Source organism: Pinus tabuliformis, chromosome 2_1, assembly GCF_031772625.1.
Source record: "Pinus tabuliformis cultivar Carrire ecotype Pingquan chromosome 2_1, CPIR1, whole genome shotgun sequence".
NCBI classification, from domain to species: domain Eukaryota; kingdom Viridiplantae; phylum Streptophyta; class Pinopsida; order Pinales; family Pinaceae; genus Pinus; species Pinus tabuliformis.
The window spans coordinates 388870470-388896383 of record NC_142299.1 but is presented as its reverse complement, the minus strand read 5'-3'; the positions used below and the strand labels follow the sequence as shown (position 1 = coordinate 388896383).

General features: G+C 37.4%; 1 protein-coding gene across 1 annotated transcript in view; it reads right to left on the bottom strand.

Moving 5' to 3' along the window:
* LOC149200497 (Galactose oxidase/kelch repeat superfamily protein) overlaps positions 1-25412 on the bottom strand; it is a 284557-nt gene extending 259145 nt beyond the window's left edge. Inside the window, exons 1-8 of the mRNA XM_089402744.1 lie at positions 24865-25412; positions 22539-22685; positions 22106-22247; positions 21272-21442; positions 20817-20894; positions 20497-20619; positions 18844-18910; positions 18686-18747 (exon numbers count right to left, since the gene is read on the bottom strand). Coding sequence (XP_089258870.1) covers positions 18686-18747; positions 18844-18910; positions 20497-20619; positions 20817-20894; positions 21272-21442; positions 22106-22162 — 558 coding nt within the window. The 5' untranslated portion in view covers positions 22163-22247; positions 22539-22685; positions 24865-25412. The remainder of the gene's footprint in view (positions 1-18685; positions 18748-18843; positions 18911-20496; positions 20620-20816; positions 20895-21271; positions 21443-22105; positions 22248-22538; positions 22686-24864) is intronic.
* Between the last annotated feature and the right edge of the window lie 502 nt (positions 25413-25914).

Below are 25914 nucleotides of genomic sequence, written 5' to 3'. Positions count from 1 at the left end.
CTAAGATTAAAACATGACGTGATCCACCTTCTAGATCATTCTCACCCATATTTTGATTAATACCCATTAATATTTTAACTTCCCTAAGTTTAGCATGCCTAATCCCAATGAGGTCACCAGCCAAGGGAAACCTAGGGCAAGAGATGGTCCTCGAACAAGGGCTTGCAATATCTCGAGATCCCACCATCGGATTTGCTTCAAATTTGGAGGGCCTCTAGAGCAAACACCAACACAGTTGTGGACCAAAAATCGAAGTATTTGGATGGCTAGATTGTGAGATAAGTGATGCCCTAGGTGACCTATGTAGGCTAGGCCTAGAAAGAAAGGGAGAAGGTGAGAAAAATATGCTTTAAGGTGATCACCTATGGAAGACCAGTGCCTATTCCTTTGGGAGAAATGGAGTCAAGAAGATTCCAATGATTAGGATGGTTTCATTCAATCAAGGAGGCCTCTAGAACAATTTCACATGACAATTAGGGCATGAGGAAAATTGCTTCAAGGTCTTTATACTTCAATGTGCAATATGTAATGATTTATCAAGATAAATTTCAATGAAATATCTCTAGGAACATTCAATTATTCAAACATGGCCCATAACATGATGCAACGCTAATAAAAGACACATTTATACCCTTTCACCAAAGAAAAGCAGCAAAATTTCGACCTAGTATAACGAAAATCCCAGCATCATTTATGTGTGTTGACACCTAATCATAGGGATTGGGTGAACAACTGTAATTAATGTAAATAAATAATAGAGAATATAGAGAGTCATCGGGAGATGAACCAAATAGTCACTCCCTCTTGTATATAATAATGAACAACCTGAATGAATAACATAGAATTCTGATTTGAAAAGTTACCTCCTGGTGAAAAAATTTGCTGAAAGAGAGAGCTTTTGGGAAGAAGACAGCTCCTGAATCTTTGAGGTTGTCTGTCTTGCTCAAAGAGAAAAGAATCTTGCTCAAGATTCTTCCAGAGGAAGAGGTGGTCGAAGAGGAAGAGGAAGAAATTTCAGAGGCAGGGGGGAAGACACTCTCAAGGAGAAAAGTCAAATTTGCATTGCATACGTGCAAAAGAGATGGATCACATGATGTATCCACATGCAAGCTGCCTTGGGACAGAATTGAGCAAGAAAGAAACCAACCCAAAGGTAAGACTAATGACAGAGAGAAAGGTAAAGCACCTAAATCTACTCACTATGTTGGGGCACACTGTAATATTGGAGTAAATGAAGACTTACTTAATGCTTCTTGGAAAAATGATTGGCTGCTTGATTCAGGAGCAACTTACCACATGACTTTAAGAAAAGATTTTTTTGAAGAATTTACTGACAATGTTGATGGAGCAGTATATTTTGCAGACAAATCAAAACTCAAGCCATCAGGGCTTGGCACAAGTCTTCTACATCATGTTCTATATCTCCCATAGCTGAGGAGAAACTTGTTGTCCTTGGTCCACATCCGCCAGTAAGGACACTCCATTCATATGTTTGATGGCAAGCTTGAGGTGAGAAAAGCATCAGACCACTCACTTGTCATGACAGGGATAGAAGAAGTACCTCTGCTCATGCACAAAATTTTTCATACAATTCTCATTATGAAGAAGGTACATTTCCGTCAAGTTCATTACGACATGCTAGATTTGGACACTTGAAATATGACAACCTCCGCTTGTTGAATAAAAATGGTGTTACTGGTTTGCCTAAAATTCCTAGGAAACTTAAGCAATGTGATACTTGCATTCTAGGAAAGCATAGCAAACAGTGTTTTCATGATTCACATTCAAGAGCACATAGAAAACTTGAACTCATTCATTCAGATTTATGTGGTCCAATGCCTGTTCCTTCTGCAAATGGAAATAAATATATGATGACATTTATTGATGACTACACCAGAATGTGTTGGGTTTATTTATTGAAGAACAAATCTGATGCTTTTCAAACATTCAAGAACTTTCATACATGGATTGAAAATGATGCACAATCTCATATTGGCTCTATTTGCACTGATAATGGAAAAGAATACACTTCAAATGAATTTGAAAACTATCTTCGCCAACATGGGATCAAACATCAAACAACTATGCCTTATAATCCCCAACAGAATGGAGTAGTTGAAAGAATGAATAGGACAATCTTAAATATGGTACGCTCCATGATGTTTTTCAAAAATGTAAAATTGATGTTTTGGGCTGATGCAGTTCTATGTGCTGTATATGTAAAGAATAGATGTCCATCTAATGCTATTAGAAACAAGACTCCTTATGAAATGTGGTATGGGCACATTCCTTCGGTAAAGCATCTTAGGGTCTTTGGCTTCACATGTTATGCCTTGATACTAAAGATACATAGAAACAAACTTGGTGCAAGAAGTCGTAAGTGTATCTTCCTGGGGTATTCAAACACCTCCAAAGCATACCGTCTCGATGATGAAGTCAATAAAAATTTTGTTGTATCTAGAGATGTAATCTTTCTTGAATCATCCAAAACTGACAATGTTTTTTAGCGGCAACTTGATCGCTTGGATAGATTCGCAAATGCAAAATCATTTGAAGAATTTGATAATCAAATTCCACATCTTGAAGGGGGGATTCCTATACTAGATCAATCTGTGGAATCTTCTTCTGAAGCACTCTCTCCCATGTATGAAACTCCAACAACGGATGATACTTTAAGTGATGTGATTGATAGAATTGGGAGACTCAATCTTGATTCGGTCCCAACTCAATCAACGGAGCAGCCTGGACCATCTGAGAAAGGTCCCCCAAAGTGGCTGACAAAGACACTTGAAAGTGTTCATCCTAATGAGGTTGGAAAGACAGGAACTAGAAATTCAAACTGGCAAAATGGAGGTGATGTAGATGACTCTGATTCACCTGTTGATATGGATGTTTCTTATGATTGTGAATTGAATTTGTCTACAGATTTTGAACCAACTTCCTTCAAAGAAGCTACTTCTCATGATGAATGGAAAGAAGCGATGCAAAAGGAGTATGATGCCCTGATAAAGAATGGCACTTGGAAGCTGGTTGATCCTCCATTAGGAACCAAACCAATTGGCTGCAAGTGGGTTTACAAGAACAAGTATAAAGTTGATGGCTCACTTGACAAGCACAAAGTCAGACTTGTGGCAAAAGGTTTTGCACAGAAGGAAGGGGTCGATTATGAGGAGACTTTTGCCCCCACAGTAAAATGGGCTACCATCCGGACACTCTTTGCCCTAGCAGCTCAAAACGGTTGGAAAGTCCATCAAATGGATGTAAAAACTGCTTTCTTGAATGGAGATCTAAAAGAGAATGTTTTTATGTCCCAGCCTGAAAGATTTGCTGTGAAAAGACATGAACATAAAGTATGAAAACTTGTGAAATCCTTGTATGGCCTCAAACAAGCACCGTGAGCCTGGTATGAAAAACTCACTGAGCATCTTCTAAAACTCAATTTCAAACATTATGATCTTGATGATGCAACTTGGTTTGTCAAGAAGGTTGGCAAAACAGTTATATATCTTGTTGTATATGTAGATGATCTTTTGATGACAGGGAACAATGAAAGCTACATTGCATCCATAAAGAAGGAATTGAAGAAAGGTTTTGAAATGACTGATTTGGGCTATGCTCATTACTATCTTGGTATTGAAGTAACTCAACATCTGAAGTCCATATTCCTTTCTCAAAAGAAGTACATTGGAGATCTGTTGAACAGGTTTGGCATGACTGAATGCAATCCTCTGACTACTCCAATGGAACAAAACTTAAAGCTCACATCCATTGAAGGAAAAGAATTTGAAGATGCAACAAAGTATTGACAGCTTGTAGGAAGTCTCAACTACCTAACTACTACCAGACCAAACATTTCGTTTGCTATTGGAATCCTCTCCAGGTTTATGCAAAATCCTTGTGAGGGACATTGGTCTGCTGCAAAAAGAGTTCTAAAGTATTTCAAGGGAACTCAAGACTTTGGAATCAAGTATACACAGGTGGGCAACTTCAGCTTGATTAGATACTCTGATTCAGACTTCGATGGAGACAAAGAAACTGGGGTATCTACTTCAGGTTATGCTATGAGTCTTGGATCAGAAGCTGTCTCATGGAGATCACGCAAACAATCAGTTCCAGCAGATTCCACAACAGAGGCAGAATATGTGGCAGCAGCTGAGGCAACAAAAGAAATTGTGTGGCTCAAGAAAATTCTTGAAGATTTGCAAGTAAAACAAATGCAATCGACTCCACTCATGATTGATAATACCTCTGCAATAAAGTTGGCCAAGAACCCAAAGTTCCATGATCGAACAAAGCACATCAATACTAAATATCATCTAATTCGACATCATGTTGAGGCCAAAACAATCCATCTCTGGCATTGTTCCACTAATGAGCAAATTGCAGACATCTTCACCAAAGCACTTGGAAGAGAAAAGCTTGAAAGATTCAGAACGATGCTTGGACTCACCAACATCCCTTCAGATTAAGGGGGGGAATGTTGACACCTAATCATAGGGATTGGGTGAACAGCTGTAATTAATGTAAATAAATAATAGAGAAGATAGAGAGTCATCGGGAGATGAACCAAACAGTCACTCCCTCTTGTGTATAATAATGAACAACCTGAATGAATAACATAGAATTCTGATTTGAGAAGTTACCTCCTAGTCTGACAATGTGACATAGAAAAGAATGACAAAATAGCATTAAAAGAAAATTACATGTGAGAACAAATATATCCAATCATCATCATATGCCAATATAGAAGCTCCAAGACAAAAATGAAGATATTCAAACTTCAAAATTCATCCATCCATCCAATTTCATCCTCCAAAAAGAATAGAGAAAATCTCTTAAGAGAGAATGATCAATACAAGCGATGATGAGAGAATGGATCAACTCATTTTGGCCTCATTTAGCCCCTAGAATAAAATAATGTGCAAAATAACAAGTACTTTTGGTGACAAGCCCACCAAACTACTTCAATAACAAAGGAGTAAGCCTCTTAGGAGGGTCAAATGATTAATAACATGTGTCGTTGGGCCTTAGAGGAGGCCTAATGAAGTCCATAGGTGCCATAACGTGAAATACGACTCCAAAAATAGTGGACAAAGGGTTGGCCCCTTGTTATCCAAGTAATAAACCTGTGGTGCTCCCAAATGGATGTGGAGGCACACAAATGTCCTCATGGGTCTTAGAGAATTTCAGCCTCCTTGTACCTTTGGAGAGATGTGATCTATGGAGCATTTTGTTCATTGGAGCTATATTCTTGTCATTGGAGAAGTCGTCTTGGATCAATGAAAGGATTATTCATGCATGTTATCTTGTAAGTGAGCCTTGTTATTGATAAATTTGTGCTTTTATGTCTAATGTATGGAATATATTGGTAATATAGGGTTTTTCTATTTTGCCCTAATTTGTTGAAAATCAATTGCATAGAAACTAGATGTCACTATTGCATGCATCATTACTCTTGAATAATATGTGAATGGTAATACCCTTTGTGAATCTTTGAATTAGCTCTCCCATGTGAACATTGATCCCTCATAAAGATAATAGTTAGGGTTTTGGTGTTAGGGAAGCAAAATATCCTTACTCCTTTGCAAGTTTTGGTTGATCTAGCAATCTCATAGACTCTATCCACCCAAGTACTAGGAACTGGCCTTGTCTAAAAGGTGATCAACCTTTATCTTACCCTCAACTTGAATTTCACACATTTTCTCTCTTATTTCGGCCCTCTCAAGGATAAGTGGTCTCAATTAGGGCTTAGTGTGAAATTTCCTAGGAGAGATTTTTGGAATTATAAGGATTCAACATCAAGAGTGGTAGTGGTTGCCTCAAAATCATTCCTATTGGTGGCTAATATTTCCATTTGTTGATTTTTGTGTAGCATCGAGAGGTATTCCCGCATGCCAAGAGGTCACCTAGGTCGACCTAAAAGAATTGTGAAAATTAAAATAAAATAAAAATTGGGCATCATGTAGGCTCAAAAAACACAAGTCATCCCCACCGTGAAAGAATGTGTCCCTTGGTCAAAATTCAGCCCACTCGACTTGTATATATACATGATGTGACACTTCATTTTGATCATTCATCATCACATCGTCTCTCTTCTAGAGCAGCAACATGCGTGACAAAATGAGGCCAAATTGACTTGACATTGAAGGAGTTGAGAGAGCGCAGGTTGACCACATTTAACCGAGTTGCAAGAGCCAAGTTTGACCGCAGTTGATCGAACTACAGGCACCAAGTTTGACCGTAGTTGATTGAACTGCATGAGTCAAGTTTGGCCGCAATTGATCACAGGAGTCGCAAGGCTGAATTTGACTGCAGAGCTGACCACAAATTTGAGTGTGACTAGGCTAGTCTGACAACAAATTTTGGGAAGTTTGACCTATGTTGACTTGCTAGAGTTTGACTGGATTTGCCTGGTATTTTGACTTGGGTATTGGCACAGATTTCTAGACAAATTATTGATTTGTAAACCTTGCTAAAGAATAATTTCTCCTAAAGAAAAGTTGTTGGGTTTTCTCCCAAGGTTGGGCTTCCCAAGGTAAAATTGTTTGTCTCTATTGTGCATGGTTGTCTCTTTATGATCTTTATTGTTTCTATTGCATTTACTATTGAGATTTTTTGTGTATAATTGCTCAATGATATTAGTGACATGAGATAAATTGGTTGAAGATCATTAGGTAGTAATTATCAGATCAAAAGATTGGTTTCTATTGTGCATCTTGTAAAAAATTCAACACAGTATGAGAGCCTTCTTATTGAAATAGCAGTCATTGAAGTCGACCTATCGGATAAGTGTTCAATAACTTGACTAGATTTTTTCCAAATGATGCCAAGTCTAATAATGAAAGACAATTTAAAGAGTGGTACCAATCTTCAAAAGAAAACCATTCTAGAACCAGAGGGAGCTGAGGAGAAAGTCTTTGTTTCTTCTCTTTCTAACACTATTACCAATAGTAGTGATACCTGGTTAGTGAACAATGGTGCTTTTTGTTGAGAAATCTATAAGGCGATAGTTAGGATAATTACTCTATTCTTGATAATTGCTTGTGATGTCCTTTTACTTTTTCTTACTTATTAGCTTCTTCTCTTATTTCTATGTTTGTTCTTATCATCAAACAGCTACCAAAACAAGAAGAGAAATAGTACAAAGAACACTAGATATAGGCTGCAAGCCAGGGCCAAAACCTCTCCACTTGAGAGGAAAACCCGCAAATCTCTTCTCTTCTTATAGATTCTTCAATTGATGAATTCCAAAACCTCTAGACCAAGACCAAGTTCAACCTTCTTGATGATGTGATTCCTTTGTCTAAGTCAAACCCAGTCAAATCTCTTCCAACAACACAATTTCGACCCCCAACTTCACATTTTCCGGCCTCTACTACAGGTCTAAAATTTTTGGCCCCTGCAACTGCTACTGCATCCACACATCTGAGTGAAAATTAGCCTTCCAAGGCCTCCCAACAACTTCACTTGACTTGCTTCCTTGTCTAGGGCTAGAGAGTGACCTAGTAGGCTCCTCTTCCAACAACTTCGATCTTCTTCTAACAACTTGAGAATTTCGACCTTGAAGCAGCAAACCCTAGCTCTTCTTCGCACGTGTGAGAGAATTAGCCCAAAAACTTCTTCCTTCGTCCTTCTCCTTCTTCGCTAGCCTTCTCGCTCTTCTTGTTCGCTTAGATGATTAAAAGTGAATGTGTGTCCAAGGGAGGTCGATTTCCTTCCTTTATATAGGCTTCTAAGGTGGACGAGGCTCCTCAAAATAGACCGACTTCTTAGCTGGCAGGCCGACTTGGTCTTGGAGGGTATTCTGACACTTTTAAATACAAAAATAATTCTTTTACAAGTTACAAGGTGCCCGATGGGGTCTTCAACATATGACAATGACTCTTTTGACCTAGGTCAAACCCTAGAAGCACTCAATGGGTGTTTGACTTCTAAAATAAAAGACCTTGAGCATGAAACCCATGCTTCAAAATAACAATAATAATTTTTATTTTATTTTACAATATACAAGAATCAAAAGTAGATTTCATATTTATGAAAACCGAACGTAGTTACACATTTTTCAACACTCTCTCCTAACTGGGGAGGTGTTCATAAATGGCACATGGACATTCTCAATCTAAAGATATCTCATAAGAAGAGTCGGATTGGTAACCCATATGTTTAGCATCATATCAATCAGCATTGTCAGATAGAAAGGCCTTGACTAACAGTTCTATCTCTCAACAAAATCAAAGCACAATGTTGGCGAGACCAATGATTTATAGACACCTTCATCATTGTCTCTCAAGGTACATACCCCACCAAGGTGTTCACGGGTTATGACCTTCCAGGACTATTTTTATCTTGGATTCCCAGTCCTCAAAGAATACTGGTCCTCTATGACTACTCTTATCTTGGATGCCCTACCTCATCCTCAAAGAGAATCGGATGTCAGATTCGTACCCAATCCTCCATTCGTTCTTCCCAAATGAAGACAAGAATGATGTGTCTATCTCTCCGTATCAACTAGGGAGGATATATTAACGAATCCAAGCTTGTCTCTCAAATAGACAAGCTTATTATTAGGAAAAGATTTTTTCAAGATGTCAGCTACCTGTTCATCAGTGGAGATATATCGTAGCTACAACAAACCATCCTCCACCATCTTTTGAATGTAGTAATACTTTTTTTTATATGCTTTGTCTTTCCATAAACATTGGGTCTTCAAAAAACCTTATACAATTGTTGTTGTCACAATGTATCACTGTAGGGTCCATTGGTCCTTCAAACAAGTCAGACAACAACTTCCTCAACCAGACAACTTCTTTGCTTACTTCACAAGCTGCAATATATTCAACCTCAGCACTACTCAAAGCAATCGACTCTTGCTTTCTGCTCATCCATGTGATCATGGAGGATCCCAAAGACCCAAACTGAAACATCCTCTAGTAATGCTTCTTCCATTTTGCTCACTCCCTCCCTAGTCGGAATCTGTATATCCAATCAAGTGGACATCATTCCTATTATCATACTTTAGGTAGTAGTGGATTGTTCCTTGCAGATATCTCAGTATATGCTTGGTTGCTATCCAATGATCATGCTTCGGCTCAACTTGGAACTGACTGAGAACATTCACTGCAAAACATATGTTTGCTTGAGTATTTTCCAAGTACATCAGTGAGACAATTAATTGTCTATACCTGGTTGAATCCACAAGACTTGACTCAGATCTTCTTAGCCTCTTCAAGTTTGTGATCATGGGGGTTGTCATAGATTTGCAATCCATCATGTCAAACCTCTTCAGCATCTCGATCACATACTTTCCTTGACCTAGATAAATCTCATCAGGTCCCTGCCAAATTTCCAATCCCAAATAGTAGTGCATCAACCCTAGATCCTTCATGTCGAATTCCACTACTAGTTGCTTCTTACACTCTTGGATTCGACCTTCCACACCCATCAAGAGAAGATCATCCCCATATAGAAGAATGATAGCAGGCTCATTCTTCACAACCTTGATATAGAGATTCGAATCAGCAGAACTATTTGTGAAGCCGAACCTTTGTAGGTATGCATCCATCCTAGCATACCATGCCCTTGGTGCTTGCTTAAGGCCATATAATACCTTCTTTAGCTTGCAAACATAAGCCTCTCTATCTTTGAATTAAAATCCCAAGGGTTGCTCTATATAGACTTCTTCATCAGTGGTGCCATTCAAAAATGCAGTCTTGACATCCATTTGGTGGATGTTCCATCCCATCGATGTTGTCAAAGAGACCAATGAATGTATAGTTGTATACCTTGTTGTAGGTGCAAATGTCTCTTCATAGTTGATGTTTTATTGTTGAGAGACTCCCCTAGCCACAAATCTTGCCTTATATTTATCAATACTTCCATCCGTTGCATGTTTAATCTTGTAGAGCCATGTGGAAGTTACCACATATTTGTCTTCAAGCCTAGGCACAATCTCCAAAACTCCATTTTTCATTATCGATTGATACTCTTCATTCATGGCATCCTTCCATTCTTGGTGTGTGACAGCTTCTTCAAAGGTGGATGGCTCTACTTCTATCAGTTTCGTCATATAAGCTGCATATCCAAAATATCTTTTGGGCTTCTTACTTTCCTTGAATGTGCCTTTGACTGCTCCATGACCTTCTACATCTAGTAGAGTAGACTTCAACCAGTTAGGTCTCTTTCTAGTTTTGGGGATGACCACTGGTTGCACTGGTTCACTGGGACCTTCATCTTCATGATTTGGTTCTTCTTCCTCCCTTGTACCTTCCTCTTCAAATATAGGAAGTTCTTCATCATCAGAGTCCATCAGGAGATCCTTTGATTTCTTGAATGCAATACTTTCATCAAATATCACATCTCGACTAACTTCTATTCGGTGTCCTTCTTTTATGTAGATCCTATATGCCTTTGAAGTATTATTGTAGCCAACAAATGTTCCTTTCATGCCTGAAGGATCCAATTTCTTTCTCTTGTCTTTCGGTATATGAATATAAACATGACAACCAAAAATTCGGAGATGGTCCACACTTGGTTTCTTCCCAGTGAATGCTTCTTCGAGAGTCATGTTATCTAGTGACTTGTGGGGACTTTGATTTTGAATGTATACAACAGTCTTAGTTGCTTCACCCCATAGAAATTTCGGTAAATCTTGATCATGTAACATGGCTTTTACACTTTCTTCAATGGATTGATTCTTTCATTCTGCAACTCCATTTTGTTCAGGATTGTATGGGACTATCAACTCCCTCTTAATCCCAACCTCCTTACAGAAAGCTATGAGTTCCTTTGAAGTATATTCTCCTCCATTGTCGGATCTTAAGATCTTTATCCTTCTTTCTATAAGGTTCTCTACTTCAGCTTTGAATTCTTGAAATTTGTTGAATACTTCATCCTTGAATTTCATCAAATAAACCCAAGTTTTCCTTGAATGGTCATCAATGAATGTTACATAATATAGATGACCTCCAAGAGACTTTAGAGTCATGGGACCACAGACATCAGAATGAATGAGATCCAAAATTTCTTTTGACCTTGAAGCACTATTTCCAAATGGTCTCTTGGTATTTCGCCAAATGCACATCCCTTGCATACTCCTTCATGATCCTCCTTGAGTTCGGGGATGCCATTTACCATTGTATTTAGAGTTGGTAAGATTTTGTAGTGAAGATGACCAAATATTCTATGCCAAAGTTCACATGGGCTAACTTCAATGTGAACCAAAGCTTGAGCGAGGGGAGTTAACAATTTGTAGAGTCTTCCTTCACGGATCCCAATCATCTTTGCATTTTCGATACTAGAGTTTTTATCCCATACTACAACTTTTCCATCTATGAAAGCAATTCCATCTCCCATATCTTCTAGACATAAAATTGAAAGTAGATTCTTATGCAAACCTAGAACAAATAAGATGTTGTTGAGATGAATATTGCCTCCATTCTCTAGCTCTAGCGAGGTTGATCCAATTCCTCTCACAGGATAGCTCTTCTTGTCACCAAGCTCAATGGAGTAAGAAAAATTTCCTCTTGACAATGTTTTTAGTTGCTTTTTATTCACCAGTCATATGTCTTGATGCTCCATTATCAATCACCCAAATATTTTCATCTTCAAATGTGCCAGTAAGTGCTGAGAATAGTCCTTTGTCCTTTGAAGATGTCTTGGTCATATCCTTCTTGAGAGAGAATAGGAGATCCCATAATTCTTTGATGCCCTTCTTGAGATTGCTTGCTACCCTTGTACACTTCTTCAAGAACTTATTCAATGTAGTAGATATCTTCATCATGCCCTTAAGCAACCTTAGCTCTAAAACCATGTTGAGAAATCTATAGGGCAATAGTTAGGATGATTTCTCTATTCTTGATAATTGCTTGTGATGTCTTTTTACTTTTTCTTACTTATTAGCTTCTTCTCTTATTATTATGTTTATTCTTATCATCAAACAACTACCAAAACAAGAAAAACAATAGTACACAAGAACACAGGATATAGGTTGCAAGCCAGGGCCAAAACCTCTCCACTTGAGAGGAAAACCCATAAATCTCTTCTCTTCTTATAGATTCTTCAATTGACGAATTCCAAGACCTCTAGACCAAGACCAATACCCTTCCAAGACCAAGTCCAACCTTTTTGATGATGTGCTTCCTTTGTCTAAGTCAAACCCAGTCAAATCTCTTCCCACAACTTCGACCCCCAACTTCAGATTTTCGGCCTCTGCCGTAGGTCTGAAATTTTCAGCCCCTGCAACTGCTATTGCATCCACACATGTGAGCAAAAATTAGCCTTCCTAGGTCTCCTAGTAGCTTCGCTTGACTTGCTTCCTTGTCTAGGGATGTAAGGCCTTAAATTTAAAGTTTTATAGCAGAGTATAACAATTCAAAATATCAGAATTGATGCTGAGTACCTACCTGGATTCCTGTGGTTGAAGTTGTTTTTGATTTGCTCCACTCCCACTCCCATTACCAAAACGACCAAAACCTCTTTGCCAAACTGAGCACAACCTCAGTACCCAGCTCTAAAATACTTCAGAATTTCAGTACCCTGGCCCCGGTGCCCAAAAGAATCAAGAACAATCAAGGCTCAGTAATCTTTGCTCAGTTTATGACTCTTTGTTGTAAATTCCTTCTTTGTTTTCTCCATTCTCCAAAAAAAAATCCTCCCTCAAAACTCCCTTTCGACTCCCTTATAAACTCTTTCTCCCACCGTCTCCACTTCTCCACCACCCTACCTGTCATCTCCTCGACTCTTCTTCATTACATGCCACCTGCAATGTCTCTTTGTCTCCTTTATGTTAAATGAGTGTATATTTATTACGTGAGTCATTGAGGTGGCCGACTTTGTTTCTTTTGATTGAATTGATTTTATTATGGTTTTCTTTTATTTAGTTTAATATAATGTTTTATGGAATATATTACTTATTTTATTTATAATTTTTTTTAATAATTCACTTTATTCTTAACATATCATTAAATTAAATTATACATCAATTAAATTTAATTCATAATTTATTATTTTTATTGTCTATCTATATATCTTTGATTAAGGACTTAATCATATATATATACAAATGGTGTGTGTGTGTATATATATATATATATCAAAAGGCCCCATTCACTATATATATATTATGGTGAGTTAAAAATTTACTTCGATAATCAATTTATTAACTTAAGCATAGATAGAGTCTGACATTAGCCGGTATGTATACTATTGCACTATATGTGGGTCATGCATATGTAGTTGTCATATGGATAGCACGTATGTGTGGTAATATTCACATTCTATATGTAATTATAGGTGGGTCATTACAAGGGTTAGAGAGTGACCTAGTAGGCTCCTCTTCCAACAACTTCAATCTTCTAGCAACTTGAGAATTTCGACCTTGAAGCAGCAAACCCTAGATCTTCTTCTTCGCACATGTGAGAGAGAATTAGCCCAAAAACTTCTTCCTTCGTCCTTCTCCTTCTTCGATAGCCTTCTTGCTCTTCTTCTTCTCTTAGATGATGAGAAGTAAATGTGTTTCCAAAGGAGGTTGAGTTCCTTCCTTTATATAGGCTTCTAAGGTGGACGAGGCTGCTCAAAATAGGCCGACTTGGTCTTGGAGGTATTCTGACACTTTTAAATACAAAAATAATTCTTTTTACAAGTTACAATGTGTCCGATGGGGTCTCCAACATATGATAATGACTCTTTTGACTTCTTGACCTAGGACAAACCCTAGAAGCACTCAATGGGTGCTTGACCTCTAAAATAAAAGACCTTGAGCATGAAACCCATGCTTCAAAATAACAATAACATTTTTTCTTTTATTTTACAATATACAAGAACCAAACGTACATTTCATATTTATGAAGACCGAACCTAGCTACACATTTTTCAACACTTCTAAGCATATGGCAGGTTTTCAAGATTCTCTCACCTATCTAACTAAGAGCGATTCAACATGGGAAGTGGAGCTTGGAGACAATGCCAAGTATGTTGCGAAAGGAGTTGGGACAACTTCAGTTCAACTGGAGTCCAAAGATTTATTACACATCCGTAATGTATTGTTTGTACCAGGTTTGAAGAAGAACTTACTCTCCATTCCAGAATTGGCGAATAAAGGCTACAAAGTTGCATGTGTAGATGGCCAGGTTCTTGCATGGCCTAAGGACTCAAACATAGACTTAGCAGAAGTGATTGGCGTTCAAGAGGGACTATACAGATTGAGAGGACAACCAGCCTAGGCATTAGTGCCCAAGGAGAAAAAGAAGAAGGATATGTCAAAGGTCAAGTGCTTCATTTGCCATGATTTTGGACACTATGCCTCCCAGTGTCCTGAGAAGAAAAGGAAGAGAAAGAAACATGCATCAACAATCAATGTTGATGATGATGATGATGAGCATCCACCACGGAGGAAGACAAAGGAATCTAAGCATGATGAGATTGCAGATGGACTTCAATGATTTCTGCAAGGAGGCAAGGATCAAGAGGGAGTTGACAGTTCCCTACAAGCCTCAACAAATTTCTTCCTTGATCAAGAGATAAGTACTTCATTTTTTTTCTCCCTTAATTATTATTATTATTTTTATTCTTTGGTCAGCCTCTTGTCCTTGTATTTGGCTTGGTTATGATTTTTCCTTCCATGGCCTCCTGAATGGAGTTTGTAGAAAGGAAAAATAGATCCATTGTGGAGACTGCCAAGGTGATGATTCACGTAGAAGATGGCAACATAGAAGCAAGTTTTGAGACAAGAGGATTCTCCCAGAAAGAGGGAGTGGACTACGAGAAGATTTTTTGCTCCAGTTGCCAGATGGTCAGATTCTTAGGCTTGAACAAATTGTAAGGACATCCAGGACCGTGCCAGATGACCGGAAGAGCTTCCAGCAGACAGTTAGGCAAAGTGGAAGGAGCAACCTTCCAAGAGGATGTCATGAGTTGAGATTGTCAGACTAGATGCTCAGCGACAACGGAGTATGCTTTAGTGATAGAGGAAGCAACAATGGCAGAAGGATTGGCCTATGTGACAGAGGAAGTAACAGTGGTAGAAGGACTTGCTTATGTGACAAAGGGAGCAGCAGTGGAAGGAGAATTTGCTTTTGTGATAGAGAGAGTAGCTTGGATTATCATAGGAAGACCTACTTTAGTGTCAAAGAGAGTTCGCCTCGGAGTTCAAGATGAAGGATCTTGCCTTGATGCACTATTTTTCTTGGGATTAGAGGTGTGGCAGAGACCTGATGAGATCTTTCTCAGACAAGGTAAGTATGTTGTTCAAATTTTGAAGAGATTTGGTATGATGGACTACAAGTCCATGGCTACAGCTATGATGACCAATCTGAAGAAGTTGAGTGATTCCGCTTCAAATTCAAATTTGGTGGATCCCATATGTGCCGGTAGTTGTTGGATCCTTGACGTATGTGGTTAATACCAAGCCTGATATTTGCTTTGCACTGAACACCCTGAGCTAGTATATGGTTGAGCCGAGGCAAATACATTAGGTTGTAGCAAAGCATGTGTTAAGGTACCTGCGTGGTACAATTGGATATGGTTTGAGATATGTCTCAGGTGGTGAAGTGAGGTTGCAGGGATACACTGATTCAGATTAGGCAAGAAGTGCAAAGGGAAAAAATAATACCTCATGGTGTTGCTTCAACTTAGGATCGAGTCTCGCCTATGATATCCTAGTTTAGCAGGAAGAAAACTTTTGTTAGTACAATAAAGGCAGAGTATATCAATAATATCACAACTAGTGTCACAAGACATGAAGCAATGTGGCTTCAAAAGCTTCTTGCAGGACTATTTGATCAGGTCACTTCATCCAAGAGATGGTGCAGAAGGGAGAAATGAATCTCTAGTACATATCCATAGACAAGCAGATTATGGACATTCTCACCAATCATCTATCTACAGCAAGTTTGTATACTTCAAAAACGAGCTTGGCGTGATGCAGAATGTGTCCCTCATTGAGAGGGAGTGTTGATGTCTTTGTAGGATCAGGCAAACCATCTCCTGAGAAGCCAAAAGGACTTGGATGGGTCATGCTAATTTGACCAAGGGAGATGGATACATTCACCTGAGTAGCCATAAAGAACTTTGGCTAGGTCGTGCTGATTTGACCAAGGGTAAATGGCCCAAGGCAATTGCAAGATTGGATAGATTGAAGGACTTAGTTGGGTCATGTTGATTTGACCAAAAGAGATAGATGTAATTCACCTGAGAAGCCATAAAGGACTTTGGCTAGGCCAATTGGCCACGGGTGAATGGTCTAGGGGCAGATATTCTCCTGAGAAGCCATAAAGGATCTTGGCTGGGTCATGCTGATTTGACCAGAGGAGATTGATACATCTACCTGAGGAGCCACAAAGGAATTTGGTTGAGCCATGCTGATTTGGCCAGGGGTAAATGGCTTAGGATACTCACATTGCCTACCCCAGGATGGAGTGATTTATAGGAATGCATCAACATAGCAAGCTCATGAACTTTTATTATGAAGGAGAAATTTCAACTAAGGGGATATATGTTGCAGCCAAGGAGAATACCTTCCTCACTTAGAGGGAGTATTGATTTTTGTTTAGCATCAGGAGGTATGCCCACATGCCAAGACGTAACCTAAGTCTGCTTAGAAAATTTGTGAAAATTAAAATAAATAAATAAATTATTTTTTGGGGCATCATGTAGGCTCAAAAAGGACAAGCCAGCCCCACCATGGAAGGGTGTGACCCTTGATCAAAATTCAACCCATTTGACTTGTATATATACATGATGTGACACTTCATTTTGATCATTCATCATCACATCGTCTCTCTTATAGAGCGGCAGCATGTGTGACAAAAGGAGGTCGAATTGACTTAACTTTAACGAGTTGAAGGAAGGCAAGTTGACCACATTTGATTGAGCTGCAGGAGCCAAGTTTGACTATAGTTGACCGAACTATAGGAGCCGAGTTTGACCGCAAGAGCTGCAGGGCCGAATTTGACCACAAGTTTGAGTTTAACCAGGCTGGTTTGACTGCAGATTTTGGCAGTTTGACCAGCATTGACTTCTAATTATTTTAGGCAGTTTGACCAACCTTGACTAGTTGGAGTTTGACTAGATTTGTCTGGTATTTTGACTTGGGTATTGGCATAGATTTCTAGACAAATTGATTTGTAAACCTTGCTGAAAAATAATTTCTCCTAAAGAAAAGTTGTTGGGTTTTCTCCCAAGGTTGGGTTTCCTAGGGTAAAATTTGTTGTCTCTATTGTTCATAGTTGTCTCTTTATGATCTTTACTGTTTTTGTTGCATTTACTATTGATATTTTTTGTGCATAATTGCTCAATGATATCAGTGACATGAGATAAATTGATTGAAGATCATTAGGTAGTAATTACCAAATCAGTATATTGGTTTCTATTGTGCATCTTATAGAAAATTCAACACCATTTTCTCCACAAATCTCTTTCCCTAGCTACTTTTCCCTAGGAGAAACCCTAGTTTCGTTAAGCTTCAACTTGAGGGCTTCTTGAAGGTTTTATGTGCCATTGTCTTGTTGGAGTACATCCTTGGAAACCTTTTCTTGGTACCTTGACCTTAGGCCACTCCATCTCACACGTTATTAATCAAGCCCTAAGTCAAGCATGCCTTAGTTTGGCCTCTCTAACAGAAGCGAATTGGCTCTCCTCATTGCTTGATCCTTGTACCTAAGTTGTGTCATCCCTTAGAAGCCTATTGTGTCACCTTATACCTTTAAGCCTAGAATATCTCTTAGGTGACCTATATACCGAGACTCCTCCCATTGGTGAAAATCCATAAAGAGCAGGGGGTAGTAGCTGTGGTGACAGTGGGCTACTACCTTATTGTTGTCACTTGGTCTAGTGATTGCCTTGTAGGGTACCCCTCTACAAGGCCTGCTAGATTTTGTGGCAACAGGGACCTTTGGTACCTATTATCATTCGTGTAACTCAGTCCTATAATCAACTATGACCATTGATTGTCTCTCATAGTCTACCATCCAATCAAGTGTGTGTTTAACTTTGCTTTTGTTATTTAATCATAATTTTAACCCTCGCCTTTTTAATATTTCATTTATTACACTTGGCAATAAATGATTTGTTCAAAACCAACATTTTCCTAATAGCTTCCTTCCTAATCTTATGTAGCTCATTATTTGTGACATTTCATTGAAAAAAAAATTGAAAATTTTGTAAAAATTCACATAAATAGTGCTAAAATGCTGACAGTATCTGTTAACACCGCCACTGCTCCTGGAATCTATGTTATTCACTTCTACTGTTCTTTCATGTTCCAACAAAATTTCCATTACTATCATAAAGACAATTCTAACACAAAGGGTGTGGCTTTAAAAATCACTGCAAATAGCCAAGGCTTCTTACAATCTAAAAATCCACCAGTTTTAAGTTATGTTTTTCACTTTTAATTTCTTTTTATCAGCATGGACATCATTTATACATTACAAATTAAGATGTCTTTAGAAAAGACCTGCGATCAAGATAAAAAGTGGGGATCTTTTAAAGCCACAGTAACCCATAATTGCTGCCTACTGTTCATTAGTTAACATGCTTTAAAATCAGTAGAAAAACATATCAATCAAAGTCGCAACTAGGTTTTGTTTACTGTGATCTCTCTGTGCTCCTTTTGATCTTCAACATTAGTAGAATACTCTAATTCAGTAGAAAGGTAGGTATGCTGTAAAAATGGAGTCTAAGAAAGTACCGGGATGTCTCCTTTTGCTTCAATTCTCGACCAGTTTTCAGTCTTAGTATTAAATGCCCACACTGTAAAAGACAAGAAAAACTAGAATTAGAATGAACCTTCTGAAGTCCATATGTAAGAATTAATGAGGATGATATTCAAGCAAACCAAATACACACCCTCAACTCTATCAGAGGGTGGTTCCATCTGGCCTCCAATCAAAATCACAGTTTTACCCCACGAGACCTGCAAAAGAAGTTTGCATTATGACTATTCACTGATTTAAATGGTCATTCACTGAATCTTTGTGGTTTCTAGTATAATATCACTATAAAGCTTAAACTGTTTCATGAACCTTTTTTTAAGTTCCCTAAAGTAACGCATTCATATTAATATGATATCATTTTGAGAGTTTTGGAGTTCACCTCTATAACCTTAATTTCCATATTTTTCTAGAACTTCCCAAGATCATGTACTACTTGAGATTTCATGAGATAGTAGAACTGCAGTATTTAATTTTTGTTAAAACGAGTACAGACCCCATTCTAATTGACTGCTATTGATCAATTAAGACAATGTTCAAAAACATTTTACGCTATAAAATTTCTGTCAACTTTATTTAAACAAACTTAGCAATGAGTTGTTTCTAATAGTATCAACCTAACTTATCTCCACTAATTTCATTGTTTTTATACATTGTTTTTGCAACTATTTCTTCTGTTGAAATATTGTAACCTGTACAATAAATTTACAAAAGCCAATAAAATTTAAAACTACCAGAAGGCTTTCTTTATTGAAATCTTCAATTTATATAGTTTATATATATGGATTTCATTGTTGAATTTGCAATGCGTCAAAGAAAACTATGTATATACAGCTGCTGCTTGTCTCGACTCGCCATCACACTTATATTTTTGGCTTTATACAATTGTTTTGGTCAACTTCATAATTTTCAACAAACTTCACAATTTGTCTCAGGCAGCAAATACAAATTTAAGATTTTAAACCGTCACTTATAACAAAAATATCTTTTCTCATCAAAATTGCAATAAGTAGTTGAGCTGCTAACTATGGATTCTTGGTTGAATGTTTGTCCATCAAATAAAGTTGTCGTGATAGAATTTTATTGAATGGCACTATCAGCTATTTTCGTGAACAGCAATTATCCATAGAGCATAATTTCGATGTCCATCTTGGTTTTGTCTTTTGATATAATGGCATTGAATATTACTAAAGTCGAACCTGTATCAACAATTTACACATTTTGGACTCATTTCATATCCGTTAACAGAATTTCTTTTGGAATGAAATACTGCACACTTCAGAGATTCATGTTTGCTATAGTGTAGACAGGATACTTCGAACAAAAAAGGAGCTTTCTGGAGTGAAATGTTTCATGCTTCATAGTTTACTATAGTATAGAATTACATTACATCAAGGATAAGGAGAACTTTAAATAGTCATTGTTGAATAACAAATATCATGGAGAACTTTAAATAGTCATTGTTGAATAACAAATAGCATGCACATAACGATTTATATATTGTCAAAAGTCTAAGGACCAACCCATGGAAACCTAGGGACAAACCATAAACATATATTCAATATTGTTGGATGGTTGGATGGTTTAAATTAGAGGAACTACCAATAAGAATTTTAAAGTATGTCAACAGCTAAAAAAATATGAAATGGGGCACATACTTTAATCCATTTTAGTTATCTTAAAATTTAAGTGGGTTGCTTGACCATGATGACAGAATTGTGTGTAAAATGGAAAGTTACCCAAGAAAGCTTCTCTTATAAGCAGTGCCGAATGGTCCTTAGACACCTACCAAACTGTGCCCTTTGCATGCAGGAAATCGTTGACTTGGTATTGCTTTTGATAAAGCCTCTTTAGTAGGAGCTTGGGTTGTTGGTCCAACAGCTGACCAAGAGAGTTTCCCCATGTGCAACACCTGCATATGCATATTAATTTTATAACAGATCATGTTCGAATTTGCTAACATGTTACAAGCTTGAAATAAATAAAGATAAATAGGCTCATAACAATAAAACATCAGAACCTACGATCATAAGCATAACTGCATAAATGAACTGTTACAATAGTATGTCATGTCTTCGTGCTTGTTGAAGAAATGCAGTCACACTTTACCTGAACATCATCCAATAGACCATGAGAGGATTCTCCTCCAACCACTACCATTTTCTTTCCGATTATTGTTGCTGCATGCTGATTTATGTACAGCACAATCTTAGATACAATTTCTTCAGTATTCCCACGGTTGACTATGAGAAAATAAATATACAAATTGCACGAAATAGGGGAATATGCCCTTCCTAAGAGTACCACTACACCATATCAAGCATCTTAATTATTCTGAAATTGACAAGGTTCCCACATAATGTCTAGCAGTTATGCAGATTTCGTCTAGCAAAACTTACTGTTAAACAATAGTTATTGTCTTTCCAAAAGTGAAATCGTGCTTTGGCTTATGCCACTGACAATGGGTGTCACCTGCCAACTACTGATTTACATTGTGCAGTTCCAAATGGATAACAATAAACTTCCATTTCTGCAAAATTTAGAGTGGATCGAACTCTTCTTACATTATATCTAGGCTCAGGCTTTATCCCATGCAGAGTCAATGTGGTCCAACTCTGAGCATCACCAACAAAATCTGTCTTCTGACCAGAGCAGTCCGAAGAAGAATTCCGGTCGTTACCATCATCTGCCTTCATTTCCGATAATGGAAAACTTGCCAAATTTTCTGCTTCCTCCTGCAACAATACACCACCACTACACAAATTTTACAGCCTGCAAAGCCAACCATTCTAGACTTCAGAATTCAAATTCTCGAGCTGACTTCTAATCGGATTTTCGTAACAGACCCTCTCCTACAGACCATTATGTCAATATAAATCTGAGTCTTCATATCAAAAGTGCTTAAGCAGACTAGTCCAATGTTCAAATCATTGAAGCGACATTGAATACAATATCTATAAAATTTGTGATAAACACAACTATGCTCGGGGAAACACATTTTCAAGAAATCAAAGCTCATAGGCAGGCCTTTACGCTCAAGGACAAGGGAAAACCCCGCTATCAAGAAATCAAAGCTCACATTAGGTCCCTAGGACTAGAAAAAGGAATTTCCTAGCTTTGGCCATGTAGATTATTTTTCTTAATATTGTTGCCTCCGGTAGGGGTTCAACTCTATTATTCTCTCCCAAATTCGAAGGCTTTACCATTTTGGCTTCTATAAAAAAGCAATGGTAAAAAAATTCATTAATCACATGCCTGCTGAACTGGATTTTATTTGCTTAACTTGTCTAGTGGTAGTCTGGTAGACAGCAACGGACAACGTCCCAGGTGAACGGAAATTTAGTATGAAAATTCAATAACCTCTGGAAATTATTAAATTGATAATCAAAATATCTTACATTGGCGCGGTTCTGACGATTTAGAAGCCGGAGAGGATTCCAGCCCGTGTGCACCATATGAATTCCCTCAAATTAGACCTAAATTATCTTCTATTTTCTAGATTTCTTCTGCTGAGCTCTCCAAGTCCAGAGAAATCAAACGCTACCAAGGTAACAAGATAACATATGTGAGCTACATAAATTCTTAAAGTTTTCTCACATAAAATTTCTACATTCAATGCACGCCCGCAGTTAAAAGAGGATTCTTAAGTTTTCTCACATAAAATTTCTACATTCAATGCACGCCCGCAGTTAAAAGAGGATGACAAATAACTGGGAAACAAAAAGATCTAACTAAGAATGCGTATTTTCAAATTCTCTGCCAAATGAAAGCAAATGAATTTAGGTAACGAAATTTAATCTTGTTTTGCTGTTTAAAGACGAGAAGCTTTACCATTGGCTTTGAAGGAAACTAAGAAAACGCGCACCTGCTTCGATCGAGGTGGCAGAATATCTCTGCACGTGACCCGGAGAAAACTTCTGGAATTTTGAAACGGAAGGTCGAAAACGCCAAGAATCGTCTTTACTATGTTTATATTATCTGTTTACACACAGAAGTTGGAACAATTAGGTGTGTAAACAGAATAATGGAGCTGTTTATAATGTGATATTTTGGAGATTCCGGTGATAGAATTTGGCGGGAAAAAATTGAGGTTAAATTTTGATTTGTATTATTTAAAATGGTTTTTTAACTGCATATTTGGATTCAGCACCCCGAAAAACCCTGGATGTTTTGATTGTGCAAAAACTAGTTATCAAACTTGCAATTCCAATAAATTTCTGCTGAATTTTGATCGAAAAACCCACCCGAAAAAACTTCCAAAAAATCAGATTATAGACAACTGCCAAAAGAATTAGGTGCCGGGTTCCAATCTCGGCCGTCGTGCTCTCATGGAAGTGCCTTTCTGCAAAGTTGACAGGCTTCCTAGGCCTGACTGTCACATACATCGGGGACCGTGACCGTGACCGTGAGGGTTTTAGGAACAAACGTCGAGAGGAAATCGACGTAATTCGTCGATTTAAATGAAAGAATAAGAAAATTCATGAGTTGTTCAGTACATTCGACTGTATTCAGTACATCGTTTTCCATGGGAATCCACACCTATAATACGACAAAGTGGTGACGAAGGCGAAGATTAGCGTTTAAATTTTTACATAATAATCAACACCGATATCCGACAAATAGGTGACGAAGGGTTCGGATAGGCTTTAAATATTCCCATGATAATCAACACTTACGGGTGACGAAGGTAAAGATTTAAGGTTTAAATATTTTCATAACAATGGGCGACGAAGGCAACGATTAACGTTTAAATATTTCAAGAATAATCAACTCTTATTGGTGAGGAAGGCAAATATTATGGTTTAGATAAGGCAAAGTCTTTAGCTTATTAGTGCGGTAAGTTTCTCTCAGCAATCACAAATAGAAAGAATTCAAACGCATTTAATCATTAATAGTTTTAAAAGTCAAATCAATGGTTTTATATGAATAATCTAACTCTTATGGGTGAGGAAAGCAAATATTATGGTTTAGATCAGGCAAAGTCTTCAGCTTATTAGTGCGGTAAGTTATTCTCTCAGCAGTCACAAATGGAAAGAATTCAAACGCATTTAATCAGCGGTAATTTTAAAGTCAAATTAATGGTTTTATATGATATGTTTTTAGTTGAGGTTGATATGAATTAATGGTTTTATATGATATGTTTTTAGTTGAGGTTGATATGTTTTCAATTGAAGTTTTATTGAACATTTATTGGTTGAATTTATTTATTATTTAAAAAACAGTTGAAAATGTGGATCAGTATTATTGGCCTAAAATGGTTTTTGAAAAAGAGCTAAATTATCCTGGACCAGTATTATAGGCCTAAAATGGTTTTTGAAAAAGGGCTAAATTATCTGGAAAAGATAGGAATGAAATAAATGGTAAGTGGTTGGACAAATGGGACACAAATTTGCATGATTATTCTCACACGAAAAAGTAGATAATGAGTAGATAATGAGTGTTAGAAAAAATCAAGACTGTTATATGGACAAAATAGGTAGGCAGGAAGAACAGCACAATATATCAAAGCATTTAACCCGAAGCAGAAGCATGATGATAAAGAGTGTTTGAGATCTTCGGCCAAGAGAAAGAATAAAATTTTAATTGAGCAACTGAGGATTAACTCTCATCTTCTAAAATGTAAAACTCACAAATAAATAATCCCAAAAAAATTTAGAAATTTGCAGTAGAAAAGTAATAAAAACAAAAAAATATTTTATCAAAGACTATGCAACCTACTAAAATATTCTTTATTCTTTCTCAGTTTGATACTAATCTAGAAGTAAACAGTCTCACTAAACATATTTTGAGGAAGCGAGACTTCACAAATTAGCCAATTTCTTAATCAAAATTTATAACCAGAAAGCCAAGCCAGCATGGAAAAGAATCTGAATAAAAAACATATTTTGAGGAAGCGAGACTTCACAAATTAGCCAATTTCTTACTCAAAATTTATAACAGGAAAGCCAAGCAAGCACGGAAAAGAATCTGAATAAAAATTAAATGGTTAATTATTGATCGCTTAGACCACGAGGAACGTCACTAAAATTCATTCATAAACGACAAATAGGTGACGAAGGCAAAATTAGGGTTTAGATGAGGCCAGGTCTTCAGCAAAGTACCTGGCTGGGCAGGCAAAGATTAGGGTTTAGATAAGGTCAGGTCTTGAGCATGGTACCTGGCTCGGCAGCTTTTGCTTGGAAAGTTACAGACGCTTGATATCTGTGAAGCCCTGCAGTTCACCGCCTGCTTTTCCTTATTCTGTTTCTACGGGCAGGTTTCGCATGTGACCATCGGTAGGAAGTCTGTGCAATTCTTGTATATTTAAAAGCTGTTGGTCTGTATATCTAAAGGCTTTTGGTCTGACAGACCTGTCACTGTTGTCGATTAACCTGTTTCATTAATCACAGTAACGTGGAGCACATAGATTAAAAAAGGCATCGTTACAAGAGCGGAGACCATAAATGCAGACAGTGTAAATATCAACTCTCGGATGAATACACAGCGTGCATTTAAAGAACATTTTAGTTTTCTTTGGGCATCTATCGCCGACGTCAAGCCCTACGCCACCCACACATCTCCACGGAAATGATGCCGCCACCAGTCAGCTCGGAATGATGCTGCCACCAACTACTCCGTTCTGTTAACTTTCGCATCCATTATTGTTTTTTGACATCCACGAAAATAGAATAACCAGGCCCACGCTCAGCCGGAGCACGACCCTTAAAAACCGCCCGGCAGAGGGATCGTAATGATGGAAATGGACAGGCAACTTTTGTGAAAAGTGATCTCCGGTTGGTAGAGAAAAAGCTTTTCCCTTTTTTTTAATCAGTAAGTCTGCAATTGATTCAGTGAGTAGTATGTAATTTTTAACGTAGGTTTTGTTTATATTGTGGTGTGGTCAATCATGTGGGATTTCAATGTCAGCAGATTATAATGGTTTCTTTTAATATAAAATGTTTTTGCAAAAGAAATAAAATTTAATTTTTTATTTTAATAATAATATATTTATATAAATATAAAAGGTTGAAAAGTTTTTAATAATTTTATTATATTAATAAAATATATTTTTAAATTTATTAATTAGATTTATTGTGTACGATTGGAACGAATGATTATTATTTTTTTCAACTTACTAAAATTCCTACGAAAATTAATGCAATTCTTTTAATGATTATTATTTTTTCATATAAAATATAGTTATAGTTTTTATAGGAAAATATATATA